Source organism: Scatophagus argus, chromosome 19 (assembly GCF_020382885.2).
Source record: "Scatophagus argus isolate fScaArg1 chromosome 19, fScaArg1.pri, whole genome shotgun sequence".
NCBI classification, from domain to species: domain Eukaryota; kingdom Metazoa; phylum Chordata; class Actinopteri; family Scatophagidae; genus Scatophagus; species Scatophagus argus.
In genome coordinates, this window is record NC_058511.1 from 6,806,273 (window position 1) to 6,829,806 (window position 23,534).

The following is a 23,534-nucleotide window of genomic DNA, read 5'->3' on the forward strand; positions in this document are numbered from 1 at the left end:
AAATGAATGTGTGTCTCTTAAATAAAAACTTACTTTACAAAACACAAGTTAATTTGAGAAGATTTGTGAAACAAGTTTATTTACATGTTGGGTGAATACAGTGGAGTTAAAAGTACAATATTTTAAAAGTACAATATTTTTGTCTTATTATAGTATCATAAAATACAAATACATATGTACAGCTTGACCTGACTTGCTAACTGTACTTGTAGTAAATGTACTTAGTTATGTTCCACCACTGCAAACAGGTAAAAATATTTATTTATTTGGATTTAAGAAATTAAGAAAGTTATATAAGATCGCTAAGAATCTGGGTAAGAAGTCGTCAAAACAAATCAATTTAATGATTAATCAGTGAAGCTAGGAAAAAATACTTTCAAGCCATCTTTTTACTTCATATTGATACCTAATATTCTCAACAGAACCAGCCTGCAAGCCTAACGGTCAGATTTTGAGCAAAGTCTCTCACATGTCATTTCTAGTCTGACCGGATCTTTGTGGCTCATGTCTTCTGGTCCGGCCACAAAACCTCAGACTATCCAAGCAGTAATGATGGTTAGAAGTAAATCTGACGCGCTAAGCACGAGTGAGCTGTGGAACTGTCACGCTGCAATTACATAAGTCCATAATTGCAGTATTTCACAACTCTTCTGGGTGGCGTAAAGAAGCCAATACTGTGGCTGAGTTGCAAGTGGAAGTCTGGTGCGGCTGCTGACTGTGACTGTGTGGCTGATGGAGCAGCTGCCGGCCTGACGGGTCTTATGTAAGAGGCCCTGGGGCATTCCAAAGGCAACAAGCATGGGTCTCTACCCAGCATTCCTCAGTGCTGTCGGCCAGCTCTCCCCTCACTCTCTGTCCCTTTTCATGTGGTTCACGCACAGAGCAGCTCCCCTTTTTGTGCGCTTTGTCGAAGTCAGGTGTTCTTTGCACCTTTGCTGCGGCCTCATTGTATGCAAACAGTAGTGATGGGTCTGTATGCTGACATCTAAGTTTCATGTGGCCCCATTTTGTTTGTCAACCCTGCCTCATGGAAACTGTGCTCGTACACAACTAATTTGAAACAGGAAGGAAGCATAATGTCACTCGCGTTATGTGTTTTATTATTCACCTAATGAAGATTTTGACGCCTTCAGGCAGAGCCGGGCTGGGTGTTTCACCTCCTGTGTGTAAAGCCTTTGTGCTGAGTTAAATTAACTTTCTCATGGCTGTAGCTGTAGGCTAACAGACAGAACATGAGAGTGATGTCAGTCCTCTTATATAAATCTCTTTCATAAAGCAAATAATTATAATCAACAAAATGTTAAACTATTCCTTTAAAGACTCTATGCCTTAACTTATCAAGTGTGACTAAATAATAGTGTGTGCAATGAAGTAGTGTCATGTCTGATTTGTCCTGACAGTTGGACAGGCAGGAATTCCCATAACAATAAAGGGGGGCACTGGACTTGAGGGTGGGCGGTCATTGGGCGCCTAAATGGATTCACCTTTGCCAACACAGCAACATGCGTAAGCTAAAACTCTGGAGTCATTCACCAGAGGAGAGAGGACACACTACGCCGAGAGAGACATCCTGACGATACGCGAAACCCCAGTACAATGTGTCTCTAATGCCAGCTAGTTAAGCATCCATTTTTCTTGAAACCAGTTAAACAGATGATCTGGACTTGGAGGGCCATGTGATAAAACATGATAACCAGAGGGGTTATTTTTTTTTTTTTAGCTTTGGACACAGACAGCCAACTGTTCCCCCCAGTTTCCAGAGATAAGCTAAGCTAAGCTACGCTAATCAGCTGCTGGCTGTAGCTACATGTTTGCAGTACCTGTAGTGTTTACTTACGGCCTTATCGTACAAACACAAGGGTGATATTCATTTTTCTCAGTTATTTCTTGGAAAGAACGCGAATAAGACACAAACTATTGCTTTAAAGGATACCATCTATACTGAAAATGCTTTTGGAGACTTTTTGAGACCTGAAGACCACACACTAACATTTATCTTCACTGTGTAAAATCCACTTCTGCTGTGAAAATTACTGACATGTTTTTTTTTTTTCTTCTTTTTCTGAAGTAAAATTGCTTGAGGTGAAAATAAAGTAGCACAGGTTTAACAGGTACGGAGGAGGGAGTCCTCTGTCCTGTTAAAAGAAAACGGGAACTGACAGCGAAAGTGAATGCGACCAGTGGCCTTTGACCTTTGTTTAAGAGAGAAAGCGTCCACTGCATCACATGGTCCCATTCACAGACGGCAGGCTGCGTTTTCACTGCTGCTTCTGCTGTGCGTTCACTCTCAATACAGTCAATTCAAGAGCAGTACGATCCACCAATTCAAAGCGTCACTATCAGAAAACCTGGAAACGAGGCTGAGAATCAAGCAGCTTTCTTACACAGTCCCCCTTTACAACAGCAACAACAGCACGTCCACATTGTCGGTGCCTGCTGGAATACGTTTTGGCTTCATGTTACTGCTTAAATCTATATTGTATCAAATATTTCTTATTTGGTTTCTAGCTTCGAAAGGATTTCGCTTCTTGTATTTCAGCAGTCAGAGAGTCAGATGGTAACTCAGTGGTCTGACAGGTTTGCTTTCAGTGAAACAGGATTACTTGTGTATACTGACAAAAGAGCCAAAAAGCAGAAGCTGGACCTTTTAAACTGTTAATTTTGGTCAGCCTGATTTTGTGTGCGTCAGTCAACGTGTAGGCCGTAAAGATGAACTGATCACTCAGATTTAACGGGTTTAAGTGACGATGATGTTTACAGCTTGTTTCACTTTCTTTGTTCAGCACTTTCAGAAGAGTCCTTTTATTCACTTCATTAAATTGACGGCCTTTCTATCACTCTGCAGCAACGGCGCCGAAACTGTGCCTTTCTTTTTGTTCCTCTTTATTTGTTCTACTTTTTCAATGGGGTTTTTAACAATGCGATCCAGACTAAAATATCCATATTCATGGTCCCCAGAAAAGTGAAATGCCTCAGCAATGATTGGATGGATTGCCATGAAATCTGATACACACATTTATGTCCGCTAAGGATTCATTATTTACTAATTAAAATAATGACTTTTCATTCCATAAACGGGTCAAATTTTTGGTTTATTCCCATCATCCTCTGCTTTATCTTTGGCACTAATTAATAAATATCACCATGCTAAACTCACTAAACTAAGATGTTGATGCTAACCTCCTACCCGCCAGCTGTGTTAGCACTGTCTCTGTGCTGCGTTCACAGAGCCGCTAACATGGCGGAAGACTCAACAAGTAACAAATAAACTTTCCTCACTTCACGTCTGATGTGCATTTTTCATTCATTAGTTCCTTCAGGTTATCACGATTTCTGAAAGTGATTTCTGTCCCAAACAAAGTTCTTTCACCTTCTACACCATCCTGATACTCTGGCACAATCACATCACATAACATCATACTGAAACAACACTGTCACCTATCACCAGTATGTACCAGTTTACACCACACACACACACACAGAGGAAAAACAATGAGAAAACTAGAATCACTCTATATTCTCCTTGGACTTTACTGCAGGACTGTCCTCTCCCACAGTCAGCACTCAGAAACCTTTAATCTGACCACATGGCAGGTTTGTACCCACAAACGACCTGACTGCCTTATAGAGAGATTAGGAGGGCTGGAATGTTAACCAGCTCTGTGGTGATGATGATGATGATGATGATCAGTGGGGGGAAGAGGTCCTCAGATCCTTTACATAACTAAAATAGGAACATCGCATTGGAACTTGGTTTCACTTCAAGTTGTAGTCCTGCAGTTTTGATATCTTCAGTCGGTAATTTTTGGCTTCAAAATGTGTTGTATCAGTGTACAATGGTTTGATGCAGACACACGCGTTACTAAAAGTTTGATATGATCCTGTGTTTTTTTCACGGGATGAAAACGTTTTTGGACGGCTTACGTATTCTTCTGCAGATGGAAAAAAAATCTCTTCGGGTATTTTGGACAGTTTTGGAAATATAATTCACTTTCTTGTTAAACATTTGTTACCCCTCTGATGTGTGCAGGGTGAATATGAGGCTACCACTAGCTGCAAGTTAGCTTAGCTTAGACTGGAAACTGGTGCTGGCCCTATCCAAAGTTTTAAAACCTTGTCAGCACCTTTAAGACCATTTGCCAGGGCTCAGTTGTCATCATGTGACCTGTGAAGTTTGCATTTAAGAGAGAGAAAGAGAGAACCATTTTCAACAATTACAAACTTCATAAAGGTAGAATTTAGTAGACTGTCCAGATGTACCAAATCAAGTGGCTGCTGATGGTGGCCTATATTGAAGCAAAATGTCACAAATTAAGCGATGAGACAAAACAAAACAAAATTTAAAAAAAAAATAGCAACAACAAAAACAAGGAGTAGCGCAAAAAAACGTGCGTCATCAAGTCAGACATTTTGCTATAATTTCAATATAATGAGAAATTTATATACAATTAAATCTGGTACTAACTAAAGTGAAACATTTTGAGTTAAAGAGTTTAGCTATTGTGGACTTTCAGATATTCTTCTGCATCTGAAGTGAGTGTCTGAGGGACCCCAACTCATGACCTCAGTAATCCTAAATCCCAGCTTCAACCCTTCCCCCGGTCAACATCAGTACATCATGTTCTCACGCTGCGTTGAATGTAAAATATAAATCTGAAAAGAAGGTACGGCTGTACGGTGAATTATACCTGCGGAGAAATGCGAGGTGTTCAGCAAGGTAAATAATGATTATTTTTATGTTGGATTAAAAACAGAAAGTTACCCAAAATAGAAATACTCAGCTGAAATACTAATACCTCAAAACTTTACACAAGAACGGAAGGAGAAAGAGTGCATATTAAGCATGCACATGATAATAATTTGTTTCCTGTTTTCTCCTTCAGTGAGTGAAGGAGTTGGGGAAAAGACTTTGGGTTAATGTTTCACTTTCTGTCCACCTCGAAACTCTCAGACTTTGATCATGCAGGTGAGTAAGTTCAACTAGCAATAATTACTTCACTGCTGATAAAAGGACAACTTCAGGAAGACCAAGGAGAAGATCAACACCACACACACACTCTCACGCTCTCTCCTTCCACGATTACGCAATCTGCATACAGTGAAGATAAATGGCGTTGTTTAGCGACTGTTATCGTCAGCTCGGGCACTCGGGGACTGAAGCAGCTCGCCGCATTACAAGAAGACAGAGGACCGTTAAGAAAAACGTTTTCTGGGCTTTTAAGGCCTTTGTTGGAGAGAGCAGCTTGGAGAGAGACAGGAACAGGGTAGAGAGAGAGACGGGTTCAGAAAATGAACTTTGGCTACTTAGTTTTTTTGGGATTGTGAACTTAGTTCAAAGTTCAAAATGATGAACTATGAACCAGGAAAGTTCAATCTGTGAACTGACCTCAACTGAGCTTTGAACTAACTCTTGTGAAGCGTGAACTTGCACCACACTGCTCACTGAAATGAAGATCCTCTGATTTTACTTCTGGCGCCAACATGAGGTCAACGTTTGCTTTGATTAAAAAAAAAAAATGTCTCAGCAGCTATCGGCAGAAATTCACACAAAAGGCTAGTGAATCACCTAACAGACGTGGTCAAATATAGTGACAATTTGCCTGATCAGTGACCACGACTGATTCTGTCCAATGAAATGCTGTTAATTTTTGCTCTCACGATCTGCTTGTAGCTCCTGATGTCCTCTTCCTCCACCGACTCACAGATTTTTATGGTTCACATTTACCTCTGGAAACAAATGCCCAGTCAAATGCTGTGGCTTTACATACCTCATCCTTCCCCACACGCACACAAATCTCCCTTGGGATTAATTTTAACAAGCAGATCAATCTTCTAACCTTTCATCAAGCACCACCCTCATGTTAAAACTATAATTTTGCCAATACTATGTTTTATGACCAAAAACCTGCAATGCTAATGATATTTCACACAAATACAGCCTCACAGAGCTGCTAACATGACTCTGCTGGTGCTTTCAAATGGCTGCCGCCCGCCGACTTCACATTGCTAAGTAGAGCTGGCTGTAGCTTGAGATAGTATCTCTACTGACGAAGCAGTGAATAATTCAGGGAACTTAGATACCACTCCTTACTGCTGTATTTACAATGAAAACAATGGAGGTGTTGGCTGCAGCCCCTCGCTGTTCCTAAGATCTTTTAGGTTCGTTCCAAAAATGAAGCGGAGTCTTTGTTGTTTGTTTGGTGACATGCAGAGAAATTTAGACATGAGCCAATACGGATGTACAAGGTGAAAGACTTGAAATATATTTAGATATAAAACAGGTTTTGCAAATGTTTAATAAGGCAGGAAAGGCAGGTTTCAACAAATTTGTTAGATCTCAAAAATACACAAAATGAATGAACGTGTTTTTGAAATGAGCTTCTTCAGATTCCAAAAAAAAAAAATAATTATAAATAAATATCAACAACATAAATTGTTGATGTTTGTTGGAGCTAACGGTGATTCTAGTTGAGCTGGTAGTCAATCACTATGGAAACTGTGAAAGTCTCAGTTGGGAGCCATGAGACTCTCCCTGGACTTTTCACGTGTCCAGAGGCTTTCAGCAATTTGTATTCAGAGTGTATTGTAACCCTGAAGAGTAGTTATTTCACAAATACACGCCAGCACACGGCTGATACTGAAACCTGATTGGTTTTTGATGATGTGCTGATGTATGAGGTGCTTACGTGAATCTAACCTGGAAACAGACAAACTGTGGCAGCAAAAAGCTCCCCAGTTGTAAACCAGTTAAGTACTTTTTCCCACACGAATAAATAAACGTATGTGTACTTAAAGCCTGGGGCTTTCGGGGTGGAAAAAACAAGAACACAGTCTTCGTTGTTCTTTTTTTTCTGTAGTTCATTTCTTCTTGTTCGGGTGCCTGTTTACAACAGCAAGCGAGGGGAAGCTCTTTAATGGAGAGATCATAATGTCATGTTATCCCCATAAAACAACATGAAAGTATTGATTCAAGGCACTGCATGTGAGTTAAACTAACAAATAAAATTACCAATAATTTTACAATTCCAGGCTCAGAGATAACATCCTGCACAGAAAGTTGATTCCAGTTTGCGTGGAGGAATGTGGCTAAGTAACAGGCTGAGGATCGTGCTTCAGGGTGTCCAAATTCATTATCAGACTGACAGCTGGCGAGGAAAAATTTGGATATGTTTTTTATACGCATGCAGGCCCCCTCAGCCGTATGAACGAATGTATTGGATGTTGTTGGATGTTACGGCTCAGTTTGACTCGTGTTAAAGTTTGAAGATCAAGAAAAAATAGTTGCAAGTATTTTTTCAGTAGGAAACTTCTTCTGCTTGCCTTAATTAGAGTAATCAACATATAACATGAAAATGGTTCATCTCACATATTTGCAACCAGCCCTCACATGTTTATATCACATTGATACTGTTCAGGTCAATTTGACCCAGCAGTCAAACTGAAAAGTGAAACTGAAAGTGGTGAAACATTAAAAAAACATTGAACATGTATTTTGTTTTAATGAAAAATGACTGAATTCTCCTAATTGAACCATTACCTGTGAGAGGTAAGGAACACCTTTACACTAAATATTGACAAAATAGTTGTTAATGGAGTTTGTAATTAAATGTTAAAAATGCTTATCAGGACTTTTTTTTATTTTCAGACTGCTTTTGGATAAGAAAATATGCACCGGGTCAAATTGACCTGGGAACGTCATTGCTGTTCCTGACAAATAAACACAACAGGAGGGTTAAAGTTGCTTCCACCAGCAGCAGCAGCAGCAGCAGGTAACTGCTTTTAGCAGACCCAGACAGCCAACAGAAGAAGAAGAAGAAGAAGAAGAAGAAGAAGGGAGAACTTTATTTGTCACATAAAATCACATTAACATTATCCCATTCCCAAAACGGTCAAACTATTCCTTTAATTAATAATTCTATGCGGGGATCTTTGATGGGAAGACAACTCACGGGTGTATGTTCATTGTATTAAATGGTATAAATTCCTTTGAGTCCATCAGGCCATTATGAGGTCTCATAGAGCTTCATTTTACAGTTTCTTTATGCCCGCTAAGCCGACAGCTCAGACCACGATGAGCTGTGACAGCATTCAGCTCCCAGCGCAGAATGACCTTAGTACGCAGTCCACCGAGGCTTTTCAAGTGAAACGGGATGTTGGACAAAGACCAACAGAAAAGAGCGACGTCAGCAAAATCAGAGGGTTTTTTTTTTCTGTTTTTTTCACTGCACTCATGTGATCTGCCCTGAACTTCCTTCCCAAGAGAGCAGCAAGGAGATTTCAGTTCCAGTCAGAAGCCAAAGAACATGTCAGTTATTTCATGGACTTAGGATTACATAATGACATCTTAGTGAACTGAAACAGATGAAGAAGAAGTTGGATATATGAAATTAGGAAAACCCCGTTTAGGTTACAGATAAATACAGATAAATAAATAAACAATAAATTCAAGCGACGGTAGAAGAAGCACTGAGTTCCTTCACTTAAGGAAAAATATTACCTCTCTGTAAAATGTGTAATCTGTGCAATCAAAAGTTTTATAATAGAATGTATTACAAGCAAAGATAAATAAAAAGTACAATATTTTTCTCTGAAATGTTGTAGAGTCGAGTACTGAAGTTCACAAAACAGCTCGCATCTATACTTTACTGCGCAAGTTTGAAGGAATAGTTCACTTCTTCCAAGAGAAAGAAGTGAGCACATGACTCACTGTAAAACATGTTACAGTGGTGTGTGTGTGTGTGTGTGTGTGTGTTTTGAGTAATTTGGAAGCTTTAGAGGTGCTGCTACACAGATTTTTTGCCTTCACACAGAGGCAGACTGAGCACAGACGTCCATCGGCTTTACTGGACAGATATGAGAGACGTGTCGGCAAGTGTGTTTCCCAAAATGTGGAACTATTCCTTTAAAAATACTGCATGCTGGATTCAATCTAGAATATGTCCACTAAAGGCCAAATTTTCATACGACCTCAGTGTCCACAGCCCTGGTACTTAGCTACTTTAAGTTAATGGATCTTACTAATAAAGAATCAGACAGAATCACATAAATACGTTTTATGCTCTGTAAGTTGAGCATTTAGCCTCACAATGGATAATAACATATGAAAGCCTCTGAAAGTTAAACATCATCACACCACAGAGAAAATGCTGACTGCTTGAGAGAATCAGACCTTTACCGTCAGCATCAGTGTTTTGTGCTACATCCTCATGTGACTCTTGCTCGGTTCACTTCAGTGTGGAGTGCACAAAGCCTGACGGATGTGTATGGGGAGCGCTATGCGAAGCAGCCTGACAGCCAAACAAAGCTCACATTCAGCACAGTCTGCGTTTGTCCACGGCACTTCACTGCTTGTTGCTTCACTTGGAGGAGCGAAAAGGCTCGATTGTCTTTTAATGTGCTGCACAACAAGCTCTGAAAGTCTGAATTCACTGCACACTTCAGTGCAAATGTTTATTTACTAGCTTCCCTGTAAGGTATTCTTCTGCCCGCCCACCCCTTTCTCCTTTTGTTGATATTATGGCAGCTTAGCCCAGCAGTCTGAGGAATTTGTTCATGTACCCAGATTCATATTTGTTCAGGAGGTGTGGCGGCATGTTGTTTGTTTGATCACATTTTTCAGGTTTTTCATCTCATGTATGTGAAGTATGAGTTCTCAAAACAACCAAAAAGGTTTCTCCACCCAAAACTGTACAACAAGGGTAGCACTAACTGTGATGATTGTTGTCCCAAACAGCTGAGCAGAGTTAAAGAAACAATGAGTTTGCATGGAGCAGCTTGTGCAGAGCCTCTTGGCAGCAAAAATGCTGACACTCTGCCCTCTAGTGGCCTGTTTAAGTGGTGACGAAATCCTGGAGATGAGCTTTCCAATCAAAAACTTGAAGCCTGGACACAAGTTGATGTCATGTTTTACATATTATTGGTATTTTTATTTTTGGAGTTCGTATATGTTAAAAAATCTAAATGCATTAACCCCGAATGACTAAAATCATTGTCTGCAAATTCTGAGAGTCAAATTAAGACTAAACTAGTTGACAGCTATATTGTGGCCGTCTGTTTCTACAGCATAATGTGATAATGTTTATTTTTTTTAGGAATGTGGTGTTTTGTATTTCTTCTTTTCCTGTTTTAGGAACAAGGTTTACCATGACCCTTACTATGTGGGACAATAATAATAATAATAATAATAAAGTCACTATGGGTGCGTTTAGTATGACAGCATTTTCAGAACTGACGTGGCACAAGAGGATCAGTTGCAGAGTCACAAGATCACAACAACTGAAGCTGTTAGCTACATGTTGAAGCACGAAGGCATAAAATAAATACACCATATGTTGTTATGAATATTAGTAATATGGTCACCAATCACATGTTACAAAGAAGCAGTTTATTTCAAATCTGTTTTCCTTACACAGATTAACTAACTGAAAGGAGACACTTTAGGAGAGCACAGTGCAGGTTGTTGTCCACATCAGTGCTGGTGTCTTGTGATCAGCCTGTGCTTCCCCTTGAGTCACACTGACTCATCGTTCACACCTGACACGATGGATTGGGTTCACTAACAAAGGAGGAGCTCAACTCAAAGAGGCTCGGGTCTTTTGCTTCACTACTCAAGCCCCTTGAGAGAGAAATGATGACAAAGTGACAATATTCTGCATCTAAAAAAAAAAAAATCTTGGCAGGTGAGACAAACCTAGTCTGGTTTAGTATCAAGGTTTAGAAATTCATTTTATCTTCTGGTACTGCGTGGTTAAAAATATATACACTGGCAAGAAATCGAATGAATAACGCACTGTCTGATTGGTTCTAATGCACTCTTTCCTTCCACCGTTCTCTCGCACATTTAAAGGCCCAGTGTGCACGCTTTAGTGATAAAGTGTCCACTTATCAGGAGGTTGGTGCTTCGATCCTCAGCTTCGGCTTCAATCCTGGTCCACATGTGAAAATGTCTTTGAGCAAAACACTAAACCCCAAACTGCTCCCGATGCCGTGCGAATGTGTCCTAGATCGTGGCTTTCTGATGCCTATCAGTCTCTTCATCATCAGTGTGTGTCACTGGATGAATGCAGCAGTAGCATAAAGGTGCCTTGAGTGGTCATTACAACTACAAAGGCATCATATAAGTACAGTCCATTTACTTTATGGGTCATTTTTACTGGATCTTTGAATGATAAAGTGAGCACCCAGTGAATGGACCCCGATGCTGCACCCATCTGGGACGATCCTTTGCAGGTCAGTACATAACACACACACAACACCATGTGTGACACTGTTGAGTACCACCCATATGCACACTGCACTGTGACAAACACATTAGATGATATGAGGAGGAGGGGGTCTAAAAGCTGTTCCCATGCATCAGCGTGCACAGGTGTCTCTCGGCCAAACAACATCAGCTCCCAGTGACGCACCGCCTCCGCTGCTCGCACTGTGGGGTTCACATGGAGCTGATGGAGGGGAATCACTTTAGAGGATTAACAATGTCATCTGTTTGGATTACAGGGAGAGCTTACCTGCCCATCTGTCGCCATCGGGCCGAGGCAGACACACTGCCTTTGCATGTCGGAGGCCTCACCCTCCCTCGCCGTGTGTGCTTATTTATTTATTCAGAGGTGAACCGTGACACTGCGGCCCTGAGCAGGAGCAGAGTGGATTGTGCTGCTGTTCTTTCTAAGTGTGTAAACACAACTTCAAACTGGACCTCGGGCTCTGAGATGAGGAAAAATCAGAGATGTAATTAAAGCTAAATGCACCAAAACTCACAGGAGATTCTATTTTTCATACCCAAGACAAAAAGAAATTCTGATATACAGATCTACACTGATCAAATCCTGTTTTCAAAAAAATGTGTGTCTGTGTCTTTGCTAGCAATGAACCTAAGAGCCTTTCAGAGAGGTGAAAGGTCAAACGTTCGACCTGAATGGTCTTCATTGTAAACGAAAGAGCGAGATAAAAAGATGGAGCACATTATGTTTGCCAAATGAGCTAGAGAGGTAATCTGTAACATGTCCTTATTAATGGCTTATCACCGTTAAGCTATTTAAGCCATCTACAAAACAAAAACTTCACTCCCTTGTGAAGCATTTGCAACATGTCTTGAAAAAGTACTTAATGAAGTTTATCATTAGCGTTAGTGCTGTGTGTGACAGTACACTGTATATTTGTAGCATATGTATGTGTTAGTATACTTGTTCACCTTCCGCGTTTTACTGTTTTCCTTTCACGTAATCCTCAGCTGTACATTGACTGTAGCTTGCAATTCCTACACTAGATTTGACGACAGCACTGAGGACATTTTGATATGTTACAAGTACATAATGAAATTAGCGATGGCTGCATTCCATTTAGCTGCTTCAGTTTCAGGGTCCTGGTTTTACTGGGGCTCAGAGTCAAAATCTTCAAAGTCTTCTCTGAAAAAGGCAGATTGTAGGCTTTTTAATTTCTTACTTTTAGATGCTGATCACCGCGTGCAGGTTTTGCGGTTGAATATAATTTAAGCTACTTTAAATATTCTTATTGTTGTTTCTTTATTCAGGAACACAAAAGATAAACCGAAGCTCACTCTTGTTTTCTCTTCACGCTCCTGAATGCTGGTGTTTCTGCTCTGACTAAACAGGGTTCATAGTTCACCCAGCTTTTTATTTAGCGGCGTAACACCGAGGAGGAGGACGGAGGAGGTGGTGGAGGATGGTGTTGGAAGTGTGACGAGAATTTTATGGTTACTGTGAATGTATGCAGAGCTGCTCACACCCACACATGGAATAAACCAACAAACCTTGATATCCACCTACACAACGACTGCACATTCACTCTGGACTCTTTACCTCGCTGCTTCTCTTTCATCTGCACTACATCATCAACATTTCCTCCTGCAATTAGCACATTTCCAACCCTCCTGTAATTCATGCACGACTGTTCCGGGCCAGTGAGGCTCATTATCTGCGGGAAGTTAATTTACACCAGCTGACCGCTTGCAGATGTTGCACCACTCGCCACTTAACTAAGCTGAGGCCACACTACACTAACCCCGTCCTCAAAACAACATCCTTTGATTCATCTCCCTCCTTCCATCCCGCCGCTCAACCCACTGTATCCTCTTTATCTGCCTCTTCATCGCTCTCCAGCTCCCTTTCAGCTGATGGAGCTTATTGTGGACAAATAGGCTTAGGAGCATGCAACTATGGCAACGGCCAATCGTAAAAAGCTACATAAGCACTTCATCAGGGGCCGTGATCCAATGGCTCCCGTTGGAGATGGTGCCCCCAACCTCCTGCAACAAGTAAAGGCAGGCCAGAGGGGCTCCTGGGAGGGAGGAAGAGAGAGATGAGAGAGAGAGCGAGAGAGAGAGAGAGAGAGAGAGAGAGAGAGAGAGAGAGAGAGAGAGAGAGAGAGAGGGAAGATAATACTGTGAGGCTGTGAGAGGACGGGAGAGCAGAGAAAGCGAATCCATTTCTTTTCTCTCACTGCTTTTCATTCAGCCTGTCGACTCGTCAGCATCCGCCTGACTGTCAGATTTCTGAGGATTTCTCTAATTCTGCTTCTCGGTGATTTTGCTTCTTGCAGAGTCAAAGAAAAACTTCAAAAGAAGAAGAAGAAAAGGTAGGAAAATGCTTCTTTTTTTTAACTGTTCATTCTCAGCTCTGCTCTGGAGTCAACGGCAACAAACTGGACTGAGAGACGGGGTGACAGGAGACGTCTCTGCATATTCAGAGGACGTGTGTGAGCCTGGCAAAAGTAGCCAGCAGTACAAGCGTGACACAAAACACAGAAAAATGTATTTTTCTGTTATTCGGTTATTTAGACATAAAACAGTTTTGGATGTCCCGCAGGTTGGGCATGAGACAGAAAAACAGCTCACCTTTGTTTGATTTAGAGCTGCAACAATGAGTCAATTGACAGAACATTAATCAGCAAATATTCTGATCATCAATCAAATCATTTGCAAGTAAAAATGTCCAAGATCTGATACTTGCAGGTTCTCAGACGTGAGAATTCGCAGCATTTCTTGGCTTTGCTTTATAGTAAACTGAATATTTTTGAGTTTTGGACTGTTGTTCAGCCTAAACAGAACACTAAACACAAAACAATAAATGAGAAAATAGTTGGCTGATTAATCAATAATGAAAATAATCATTAGCCACCTTGCTTCTGTTTAGTTATTATTCCACCCATTTATTTCTTCTGTAAATGAGTATTCATTAAAGCAATATTTAAATGAATGGAATAACGGGACAGTGACTGGTCTAACGTGCAGAGGGACTGTAACAAAAGGCTGTCTTTCCTGGATGTGTTTGACTCCATTTTGAAGGGTTAGTCCAGAGGACAGAGCAGGACTGGGACTTAATCGCGCTGTCGCTTTGTTTCCTCGGCGCACGTTGACAGTCTGTCCAAAAACAGGTGCTTACGGCGCAGTGGGGTGTACAAAGCATGAGCAGCAGCTGTGACCTCATCACCGCAGCTGATTCCAACAAGATTACAAGAGCACAGTTATAAAACTAAATGGATGCCTAATAAGAGAGTAAAGAGATCACCGTACAGGTACAGGATAAATATAATGTGTGCTACACAGTGTGAGCCTTAGTCTGAAGCACCTGTGAGGACATCAAACCTGGGGCTGCAACGAGAGATTATTTTCTGAGTTATTTAATTTTGCTATTATGTTAATTACTCAACTGATCAGTCTTTTAACCTTTAAAATGTCAGAACAGTTAAAAGTGCTCATCTAATTTCCTAAAACTTGCTTCCAGAAGATTGCAACTAATCAGTTTTGGGCTAATGCAATGTTTTTTGTTTTTTTCTTTTTGATTAATTGATTAAGTGACAGCGAGAACATGCAGCGTGATGTCATAAAATATCTTTTTTGTTCCACCAACAGCCCCAAACCCACAGAGAGTCAGTTTATGATCACACATGACAAAGAAAAGCAGCGAAGTATCACAACTGACAGGCTGGAAGAAGACAATGTTTGTCATTTTTGGCTTCTGCTTGAAAGAAATAATGGAGATAAATTGATTATGACATTATCACAAAAGACAAAGAAAAGCAGAGAATCTTCACTCTTGTGAAGTTGGAACTGCAGGATGTTTAGCACAGATTGATGGAAAAATGACACTCATTTGAATACCCAAATTTCTGATGATTCATTTTCTGTTGATTGACTAACTGATTAATAATTCCAGTCTTCTGATCACTGTCATGTCTTCGTGTAGTCGTGCCAAAATATAAGCAACTCAAGGTGATTGTGAAATAAAAACCTTTTGCTTTGAAATAATGACTCCTTCACCAGCCTGTCAGGTTTTTGCGCTTTCATCACACAAAGCAGCACACACAAAAGACTGACAATTGAATAGACTGAATGCAGCATCTGTGGGAGCGGATGACACCTGTGGAACAAAATGGCCCCTTTTAGAAAGATGTCCACATGTGGAAACAGCATGCACTGGAAAGACATGCTGCTATAAATACTGCCAAAGCATGCGAAAAGTGAAAATGAGAGAAAGCTAGAATAACCACCAGTTGGTCGAAAACCTCCGTGTTCTTGTCGAGTAGCAGTTTACATCAAAGTTGGTCTTAAACTGTTTTTACGCTGGAGTACAGAGAACTGACTGAGGGCTTTATCGCATGGTGCAACAACAGTCACCTGACATTCAATATGGACAAAAGCAGTGAGCTTGTGGTGGACTCCTGATGTATGTGAAGCAAAAAAACAGTCAAATCTCTTCTATGTGTGTTTGGTCAATGAAGCTGTTTCTGAACACCAAAAAGTTACAACGTCTAAAACGTGGATGCTTTACAAACATCTTCAGAGGATCTAAACAATCAACACATTTTCAACCTGAAACCAACTCAGCGTCTGACCAAATGTGAACTGTGGTCACAATCTGCTGTTGAACAACAGACAGAAAACATTATGAAGTCACAGTGAAGTTGACCTTTGACCTTATAGACATAAAATGCCATAATTTTAACCTGTTCTGTTGAAATTTTGTCCCAATTAGCATGAATTCTTGGGTTATGGCTTGACCTTAGATCACCAAATTGTAATCAGCTGATTCTTGAGTCCAAGAGGACATTTGTGCTGAAGAAATTCCCTCAAGGTGTTCCTGAGATATTACATTCATAAGAATGGGACAGGAGGATGGATAGACGGACCACAGATGGACGTATATACTGCAAGTGATGTCAGACAACCCAAAAACATGATCCTTCTGGCTAATAAAGCACCAAAACTAAAAAAGAAATTGGGTCTTCTCCACAACTGCTGCTTTCTCAGACAGCCTTGAACATCTCTTTATCGACTGAACTAGAAAATCAATTCAATGTTTAATATAACAGCTTTCTGCAACTCTGTTTTCTCTGTTTTAGTTGGCTCACATTTAAATCTCAGTTACTGTATAACCTTCTCTCAGGAACTCCTTACATTTAATAAAAGCAGAAAATCTAATCTGCAGGCGTTATGCACAGTCCTTAAATCTCCAGTCACACAGCCTGGCAAAATCCAATTTGAAGGTACTTAATCAGACATCTCAATTATTAGGTCACATCTTCTCATGTCTGTGTGCTGACTACCTGTGATTACATCTCCCCCCTCAGGGAAGAAGAGTAAGACAAACAAGGCCATGGCCTCCTGGTTCACCTGGAATGAGCCGTACCACCGGAGCCCCCGGCGGGATCCGACTGACGTGGTCACCGACACGCTGATGCTGGAGTTCAGCTGGCAGCTGAAGGAGGCAGAGAGGCAGCAGAGGGAGAGAGAGAACGAGTACAGGCGCCTTAAGACCGGAGTGGACTACAGCTGGCTGGCCAGCACGCCTCGTTCCTCCTACAGCATCAGCACCGGGGAGAAGCTTGGCCTGGAGGACCTCTGCTCCAAGGTGCCGCCACCATGCTGCGGCGTGGTTATACTCAAGTAAGGACACCCAAAATCCGATCACACGGCTTAGCAAATATTACAGGAAGTGAAGCATAAAGTCGTGAAGTCTGTAGGCACATTCACTGAAGCACTACGTTATTCATTCAAATCAAGGTGTCAGTCTGCTGGACTAACTCCCGCAACTGGAAAAGAGAAGTGTGTTTATGTTTCTATGGCTAAGCAGTTGCTTTGGGATTTTTACAAAATAAAACGTGTGAGCACAGAAAAAACTACAACTCCCATGAGCGAAAGAAGAAGGGGTCTCTTATGTCTCTTAAATTATTATAGTTCTGACTCAAAACGAAATGTTTTTTAGTTTTTTAATTCAAGACATTTTTAAATTTTGCTTTTTACTTAATTGATCCCCGGTTCAACTCCTAAGAAGCCTTTAAATTCTACAGAAATCTGTTGACAAACACTACGCGTCATCTTTGGCAGAGACGAGGACAGGTTTCGTCACTGATCAGCTGTCTCCCTGCACATGACTCGGTAATTCTGTGGCGTCTCTGGCCTTTAATCTGCAGCGGAGACGTCCTGAGCTTGCTCGAGCATCTGTTGAAGCCTCAGGTGTCTTGTTAGAGTTTGACAGTTGTTGGGAAGTAGTTTGAATGGTGTTAATGTGACCGAGCAGTGAGGTGATAAACGCTGAGTGGGAGCCACATGTTTGTGCGATTTTAATTAGCTGCAAAAGGAGGAGTGTAATTAGCACTTTTTCTGAAGCAGAAGTACGTTTTGGCTTTCTGAAATGCCAGCCTGTCCTTTATATTCCTTTTTAAAGCTATATGCACCCAATCAACAAAGTGTCAGCCTGTCTCAGACCTCTCATCAATGTTGAAATGAAAACTACGCCCTCAGCTACACTATAATAATGATTCTGGCTGTAAATATGAACCATACAGCAGCGTGTCTCTTCAGAGCTAACATGTTTGTGTCCAAGCAGAGGGAAGTGGGCCAATCATCAGCTACCTGGAAACACTTACTGGAAAAAAGGTTCCCAAATAGAGGCCAATTAAAGGCTTGTTAAGGCCTCAGCACCTCTTGTTAGCAGGAGGAGGAGTAATTGGAGGGTTAGCCACAGCCTGCTGGCAACACAGGTGGGGTGGGGGGGCTAATGACTGCAGTTCCCCTCAGCCCCACAGAGCTTCGCTTTCATAATCTCCTCAGTACTAAAAAGCAATGAAAGATTCATCTCTACTGTTAGGATTCACTCGACCTGATTTCTAGTAGCAGCAGGCAGGTGTTGCTCAAGAGGTGCTCACTGGAGAAACAGGACTAGTCCAGCTCCACCTCACGGCCCAACCTCACCCGGGCACAGATTCAGCCTCCAGGTCCCCCCTAACCCAAACTCAACTATTACCTCCAGAGAGGTGAAGCTGGACCATCCATTTGGCTTTGCTCTGAGCACCACAAGTTTCTAAAAACTACTGTGTGCTATGTGCCTCACACCAAACAACAGAGTTAGTGTCTAGGTGGTGAATATGGTGGAGCATTTAAGATAAATCGATACACTCCAAGTCAATGAGGGCCCTTTTGAGAGCCCAGTCCACTGCACAGAAATCTACACGATCTACACGATCCGTCTGCACACGTGCACAACACATCCTGCGAGCAGACTCCAGAAAGTGGCAGCTATGAACTAATATGCATCTGTGGTGTTGGGAGTATATTCAGACCCTTAGCAGCTAAAGAGGCAGACATTAAAGGAGGGTAACTACTGTTCACTGGGACTGAACAGTCAGCAGCTGAATTGTATTAAGGTTTTGACAGTTTACCAGTGGAATAACAATAACAATATCTCTGGCATTGATTTTTTTCTTTTTTTCCCCCTAACTGTTCATCAGGGGTTCAACAACTAAATCAGTGGAGAACTCTTAACTGCTATTTCAGTATGGCAGAATATAACAGTAAGCTCACTGATCTGTGCAAACCACATGGTCACCGCCTCAAGCCTCATCAGCCCACCTCTGGGGTTTCTGTTTTGTTCTGAACAGGTTTCGGGAGGCTATACAGGCCAACGAGCCTGAGGTGCAGGAGGTGTCCGCCCTGTTCCGCTCCATCCTCATGGAGTCTCTGGATCAGCTGAAGGAGGAGCAGGAAGTTCAGCGGCTCACCCGCCAGTGGAACAACAAACGCGCCATGAGCATGACCCTCATGAACTTCAGGTCCCGCATCAAGATCAACCCGTTCGGAAGCACGGTGGGCCTGACATCCGCTGCGGCCGACGGGGCGGGTTTGAGCGACCTCAAAACCGTGTCAGAGGATGTGGAGAGAGGGATGGAGGGGGAGGAGAGGTCGCAGAGGGTGTGGAGCATGCCTGACTTCAGATACAAAGGAACCAACAGCAATAAGGTTGTCTGATGTGGGGAGCTCATGGGGACTGTGATGGTGGCACGTTTCAGCAGGACAGAGGCTGAACTCCAGGACTCTCGGCAGCAGTACGACCACGTTGCACTGGGCGAGGGGGAGGTGAATCCCATTATCCTCCTGCCCTATTCAGTATGAAACCAATCAGCATTTGAGCCTTTTACTGCTTTATCCTGCCAGGGAAACACCAAGTGTTTTTCTCAGATCTTCTGTACCTTGAAAACACCTTTTCTTGGACTTGAACGTTTCAACTTTATGTGAGATTATTGCCTCCAACAGAGATGCATCTTATGTTTTGTAGACGTCAGTCTCTACACATTGAGGGCTATTTACTGTAGTCCAGTAGGGATATTTATGTAACTTAGGCTTTGCAGGAATGAAATGAAATATGTTGGCATTTACGTGTCACACAGCATATTAAGGGCCACAGAATCTTGACTGATGGAATATTTTACAGATTTATGTAATTAAATGTTACTCATTTGGTCTTAAGAAAAAAAATCTGTAATATTCAACACTCACATGACGTCATTCAGAGGTTGAGTCATGCTCTCCCTCTACAGAGTGATCTTTGTATTTCTTCGAACTGAAAGCAAGGACTCGACATATCAATTCATCATCCAAGGTCAGCAAATTGAAAGCTTTCCTTGTTTTTCCATTTGCAAGAAGGTTTGAAAAAAAAGGCATAAAGAAATGTTACTGGACCTCCGAGAGTGAAGCATTTCAAAGTAAAATCTTTCCAGCAGTTTATTGTCATTTCTCTTCTGTTTTTCCACACAGCAAAATTCAACAGTACACAATATATTTACTCCATCATCCATGAAAAGCTTTCCAAATGACTGATACAGGGTGACTACTAGAGAATTTATATTTGAAATTCTAAAAAAATGATGCTGAAACAATATAGTTATCAAACAACGCAGAGCACATTCTCATATCATTTTAAAGAGAATGCACACATAAAAAAGACTATGATATCAGTACACACTGATAACACTTTGGGTCCCATGACCAGCATGTATTGTGGAAACATGGGCAATCAGTTATCTGCAAATAAAATGCATGGGCCGTCTTATACGCAGTGAATGATTCACATGGCCAGCAGGTAAAGCCTGCTTTTCACTGCTCGAGGCCAACAGCTCAAGGCCACAATAACTGCCACCAAACTGTCAGCAATTGAGTTGCATTATGGGTAATGTAAGCAGCTGGTTTTGCCAAGGAAGAAAAATACACGTAATTAAAAAAAAAGACAATCTCTCTCATTTCGCTGAGTTTGGTAGAGCTGGTGGAGACCTCTTTTTAATGGGGTGACCGGATGTTCAAACCACAAGTAAAGTTGTGAGAAGCCAGTCGCTCTGATTGACTTAATTTTCATTGTCCTCTCATCTGGTTTCCCACAGATAAAATTTAGAACAACACCGTCAAACATGAACATTTCTTGTATAACAAAAGCTATCAGACTAAGCTGAAGAACTGGACACTTAGGCAGTATCATGGTGAAATTATAGCTCATGGTCTGAACTGACATACAGTTCTTTACTTTGCTCTCCCTGTGTGTCAACGCATGTCATGTTCATCATCTCTTTCTCAGAAAACCCTTCATTATTTATCTCCTGGTAAGTGTCCTGCTGACTTGTCCGAGCCTGAGCACCACAACTGCAGTTGACAGTGGAATCACAGGGTAGAGTTCAAGAATTCAAGAAGTTCTGCCCGATTTTTATCCCGCTGTACAAAAACAAAAAAAATCTCGCGTGAACCATTTATAAACTATAAAGGTGACACACTTGGTTTCTCGCTTGATAGCAACAAAGTGAGGTTACCTGTTTGTCCTTCTTTGACTTCTTTACTTTCATCTTTATCTTTTTCCCTGAAATCATGCTGTACTTGCCTTTCTTCCGGTCCTTCAAGTACTGAAAGCAAACCAAAAGTAAGTTTAAGGAGGCTAAAGGACAAAAAAATTGAATTAAAATGAAGATGGTTGACAAAATTACATAATTAGCTATGTGATTACAAACATAGCTTGCAAGAAACAATGTGGATAAATGTGAAATTAAAGGATTAGACTTAGACATGCAGTTTTGGTCACATGGGTAAGTAAATGAATTTTATCTAATGGAACTTTAAAAGGCAGATACCTTGGAGATCTGTACAGGTCCTGAGTTTTCCTCCCCTCCTTTTGCTTTCTTGTTTTTTTTACGCTTATGTCGCTTCTCTTTCTTCCCTTTCTGTAAAAATACCTTGGACTTAGTCTTCAGGGAGTGAATAATAAAATACTTCAGCCAACTTCAAATTATAAATACATAAGACAAAATGCACAAGATTACCTTTTTGTGTTGTTTCTCCTTTTTCCTTTTCTTGGACTGCTTTCTAGATTTACTGCGGGAGTCTAAAAAAAACAACAAAAACAACGCATTGAATTATTTTATGGGTATTGGTATTGTTTGGGTGAATAACTGTCAACAAAAAAGCATATAAGAATAAATGTAACTGACTGAAAAAGGTTTAGTAGCCAGGGATGAAATAAGGAAACACTTACCACTACTGCTAGAGCTACACCGGCTGCGGCTGGATGAGTGTGATGAACCTGATGAAGAAGAGGATGATGAGGACGAAGACGAAGACGAAGACGATGACGATGAACTGGAAGAGGACGAGGAGGAGGATCTGCTGCGGCTTCGCTTCCGCTTTCCTTTCTCTCGTCCTGAATAAACATAGAAGATTAAGACAGAAATTCAAAGATAAATCTTTTTGTTTTTGTAATTAAACAGAAGGTGACACTTGGTTCCCATTAAGAGAAAAAACTGTAACTGTCAATTTACCTGTTTTTTGGTAGGTGTAACTGAACAATTTAAAATCCTACCCTAAACCTACTTTACTGATAAAGTAATCAAAACTGATGGAAACTTTGTGGGATAAAATACCACTGTGATAAGACATAGTGACTCATTATTGTGTTCTTCAAGATGCTGTGAACTGTAACTCAAGTAACAACTATTCTTCCTTGATTCGCGCATATAAATACAAAAATACAACTTTAAAATTGGTTGGAGTGACAATTGGGGAAAAATGGCCAATGAAAACAACAAATGGCTGTTTACTGACATTCTTAATCAAACAATTACATTTTCCTGCAACTGACAGGAGTTACACTATCAGCAATTATCTAGTGTGTAATCTACAATGCACACAAATTTTCACTTGCAGTGAAAAAACAGCAGCGGATGGGTGGACGTGTCTACATAAGTATTTTACATGAATCAGTTAGTTCATGTGTGTGCTTTATGGGCAGTCTTGCCTCTGCTACTGGATCTCCTCCTTTTATCTCTTCTGGAGCTGGAGCTTGACACTCTGGACTCTGCTTTTGTTGACTGTGAACAAAAACAGATGTTTATTCCATTAATTTGTGTGACTGCATCTTCATCGCCACTAGAGACATGTTTTGTTTATTTAAATACAGAAATCTGACCTAACGTCAGGAAGGCGTTAGCTGATAGACTTATAAACAATTAAGTTCCACCTCACTGTTTAAAACATTTAACTAAAAGACTACAGTTCAACAAAGAGTCTGGTTAACGTAAATACTGACCTTTATATTAGCGTTAACTGTCTTTAATCTGATGCTTAACGTTTACTAAGCTAACGCTAAAATGCGCTTCAAGCTACCAAATTATCCAATGCTCATGAAAGAAGTGGCGTTTTTATAAATTACTCACCATAGCGAAAGAATACAGTTAATATAACAGATATATATACTGGCACAACAACCGAAAAGAGTAAAATGTATGTTTAATCGCAGTTATCTCCGGTAAACTGCAATCTTAGGAGCCATTTTGAATCCCATGATGCACAGCTGCCACAGGCGTTCAAAACAACGGAGGGAAAACGGACGACAGATAACACAGCGCCCCCCACTGTTAAATGATTTCAGCGCTGTGTGCGACAACGTCTAAAAACAGGTAAGTTCAGGCTGGTCAGGTGAGATAGCGACTCTGTAAAAGATCAGCAGTGATAGACAATGAATGGACAGACGTTAAGCCTGTAAATGTTTAATTTCTGTTGATTGACTGTTGATTTTAAACATCCTGCCAGTAACAATAACCCACCCGGAAGAAGAAGAAAACCTGTCATTTTTCTTAACATAAAATAATTATAACATATTAACAATATAGATTATCATGGAGTCTGACCAACACTAGTTTCTTGAAGATGATTATTGATGTCTCCTCCTCCACACATCAGTTTTTTGCTTGTTAGAGGCACA

The 23,534-nt window shown here is 41.0% G+C and overlaps 2 protein-coding genes across 2 annotated transcripts; one reads left to right on the forward strand and one right to left on the reverse strand.

Moving 5' to 3' along the window:
* The first annotated feature begins 13,422 nt into the window (after positions 1 to 13,422).
* On the forward strand, positions 13,423 to 20,011 carry rd3 (retinal degeneration 3, GUCY2D regulator). Its single transcript, XM_046373215.1, has 3 exons — positions 13,423 to 13,596; positions 16,591 to 16,906; positions 18,901 to 20,011. The coding sequence occupies exons 2-3, from the start codon at positions 16,617 to 16,619 to the stop codon at positions 19,265 to 19,267; spliced, it is 657 nt and encodes a 218-aa protein (XP_046229171.1). The 5' UTR covers positions 13,423 to 13,596; positions 16,591 to 16,616; the 3' UTR covers positions 19,268 to 20,011.
* si:ch211-22i13.2 (uncharacterized protein LOC553945 homolog) lies at positions 20,003 to 23,147 on the reverse strand. Its single transcript, XM_046373216.1, has 7 exons — positions 22,987 to 23,147; positions 22,569 to 22,641; positions 21,810 to 21,974; positions 21,598 to 21,659; positions 21,409 to 21,498; positions 21,094 to 21,183; positions 20,003 to 20,998 (listed from the first exon to the last, which is right to left on the reverse strand). Exons 1-7 carry the CDS (start codon positions 22,987 to 22,989, stop codon positions 20,948 to 20,950), a joined length of 534 nt encoding a protein of 177 aa, XP_046229172.1. The 5' UTR covers positions 22,990 to 23,147; the 3' UTR covers positions 20,003 to 20,947.
* Positions 23,148 to 23,534: the final 387 nt, after the last annotated feature.

Coding starts and splice junctions, on each gene's coding strand:
- rd3 (XM_046373215.1), top strand. CDS start 16,617: ATGGCCTCCTGGTTCACCTGGAATGAGCCGTACCACCGGAGCCCCCGG. Junction 16,907..18,900: donor TGCGGCGTGGTTATACTCAA/GTAAGGACACCC, acceptor TGTTCTGAACAG/GTTTCGGGAGGCTATACAGG.
- si:ch211-22i13.2 (XM_046373216.1), bottom strand. Junction 21,975..22,568: donor GAGGAGATCCAGTAGCAGAG/GCAAGACTGCCC, acceptor ATGTTTATTCAG/GACGAGAGAAAGGAAAGCGG. Junction 21,184..21,408: donor GACCTGTACAGATCTCCAAG/GTATCTGCCTTT, acceptor GTTTGCTTTCAG/TACTTGAAGGACCGGAAGAA.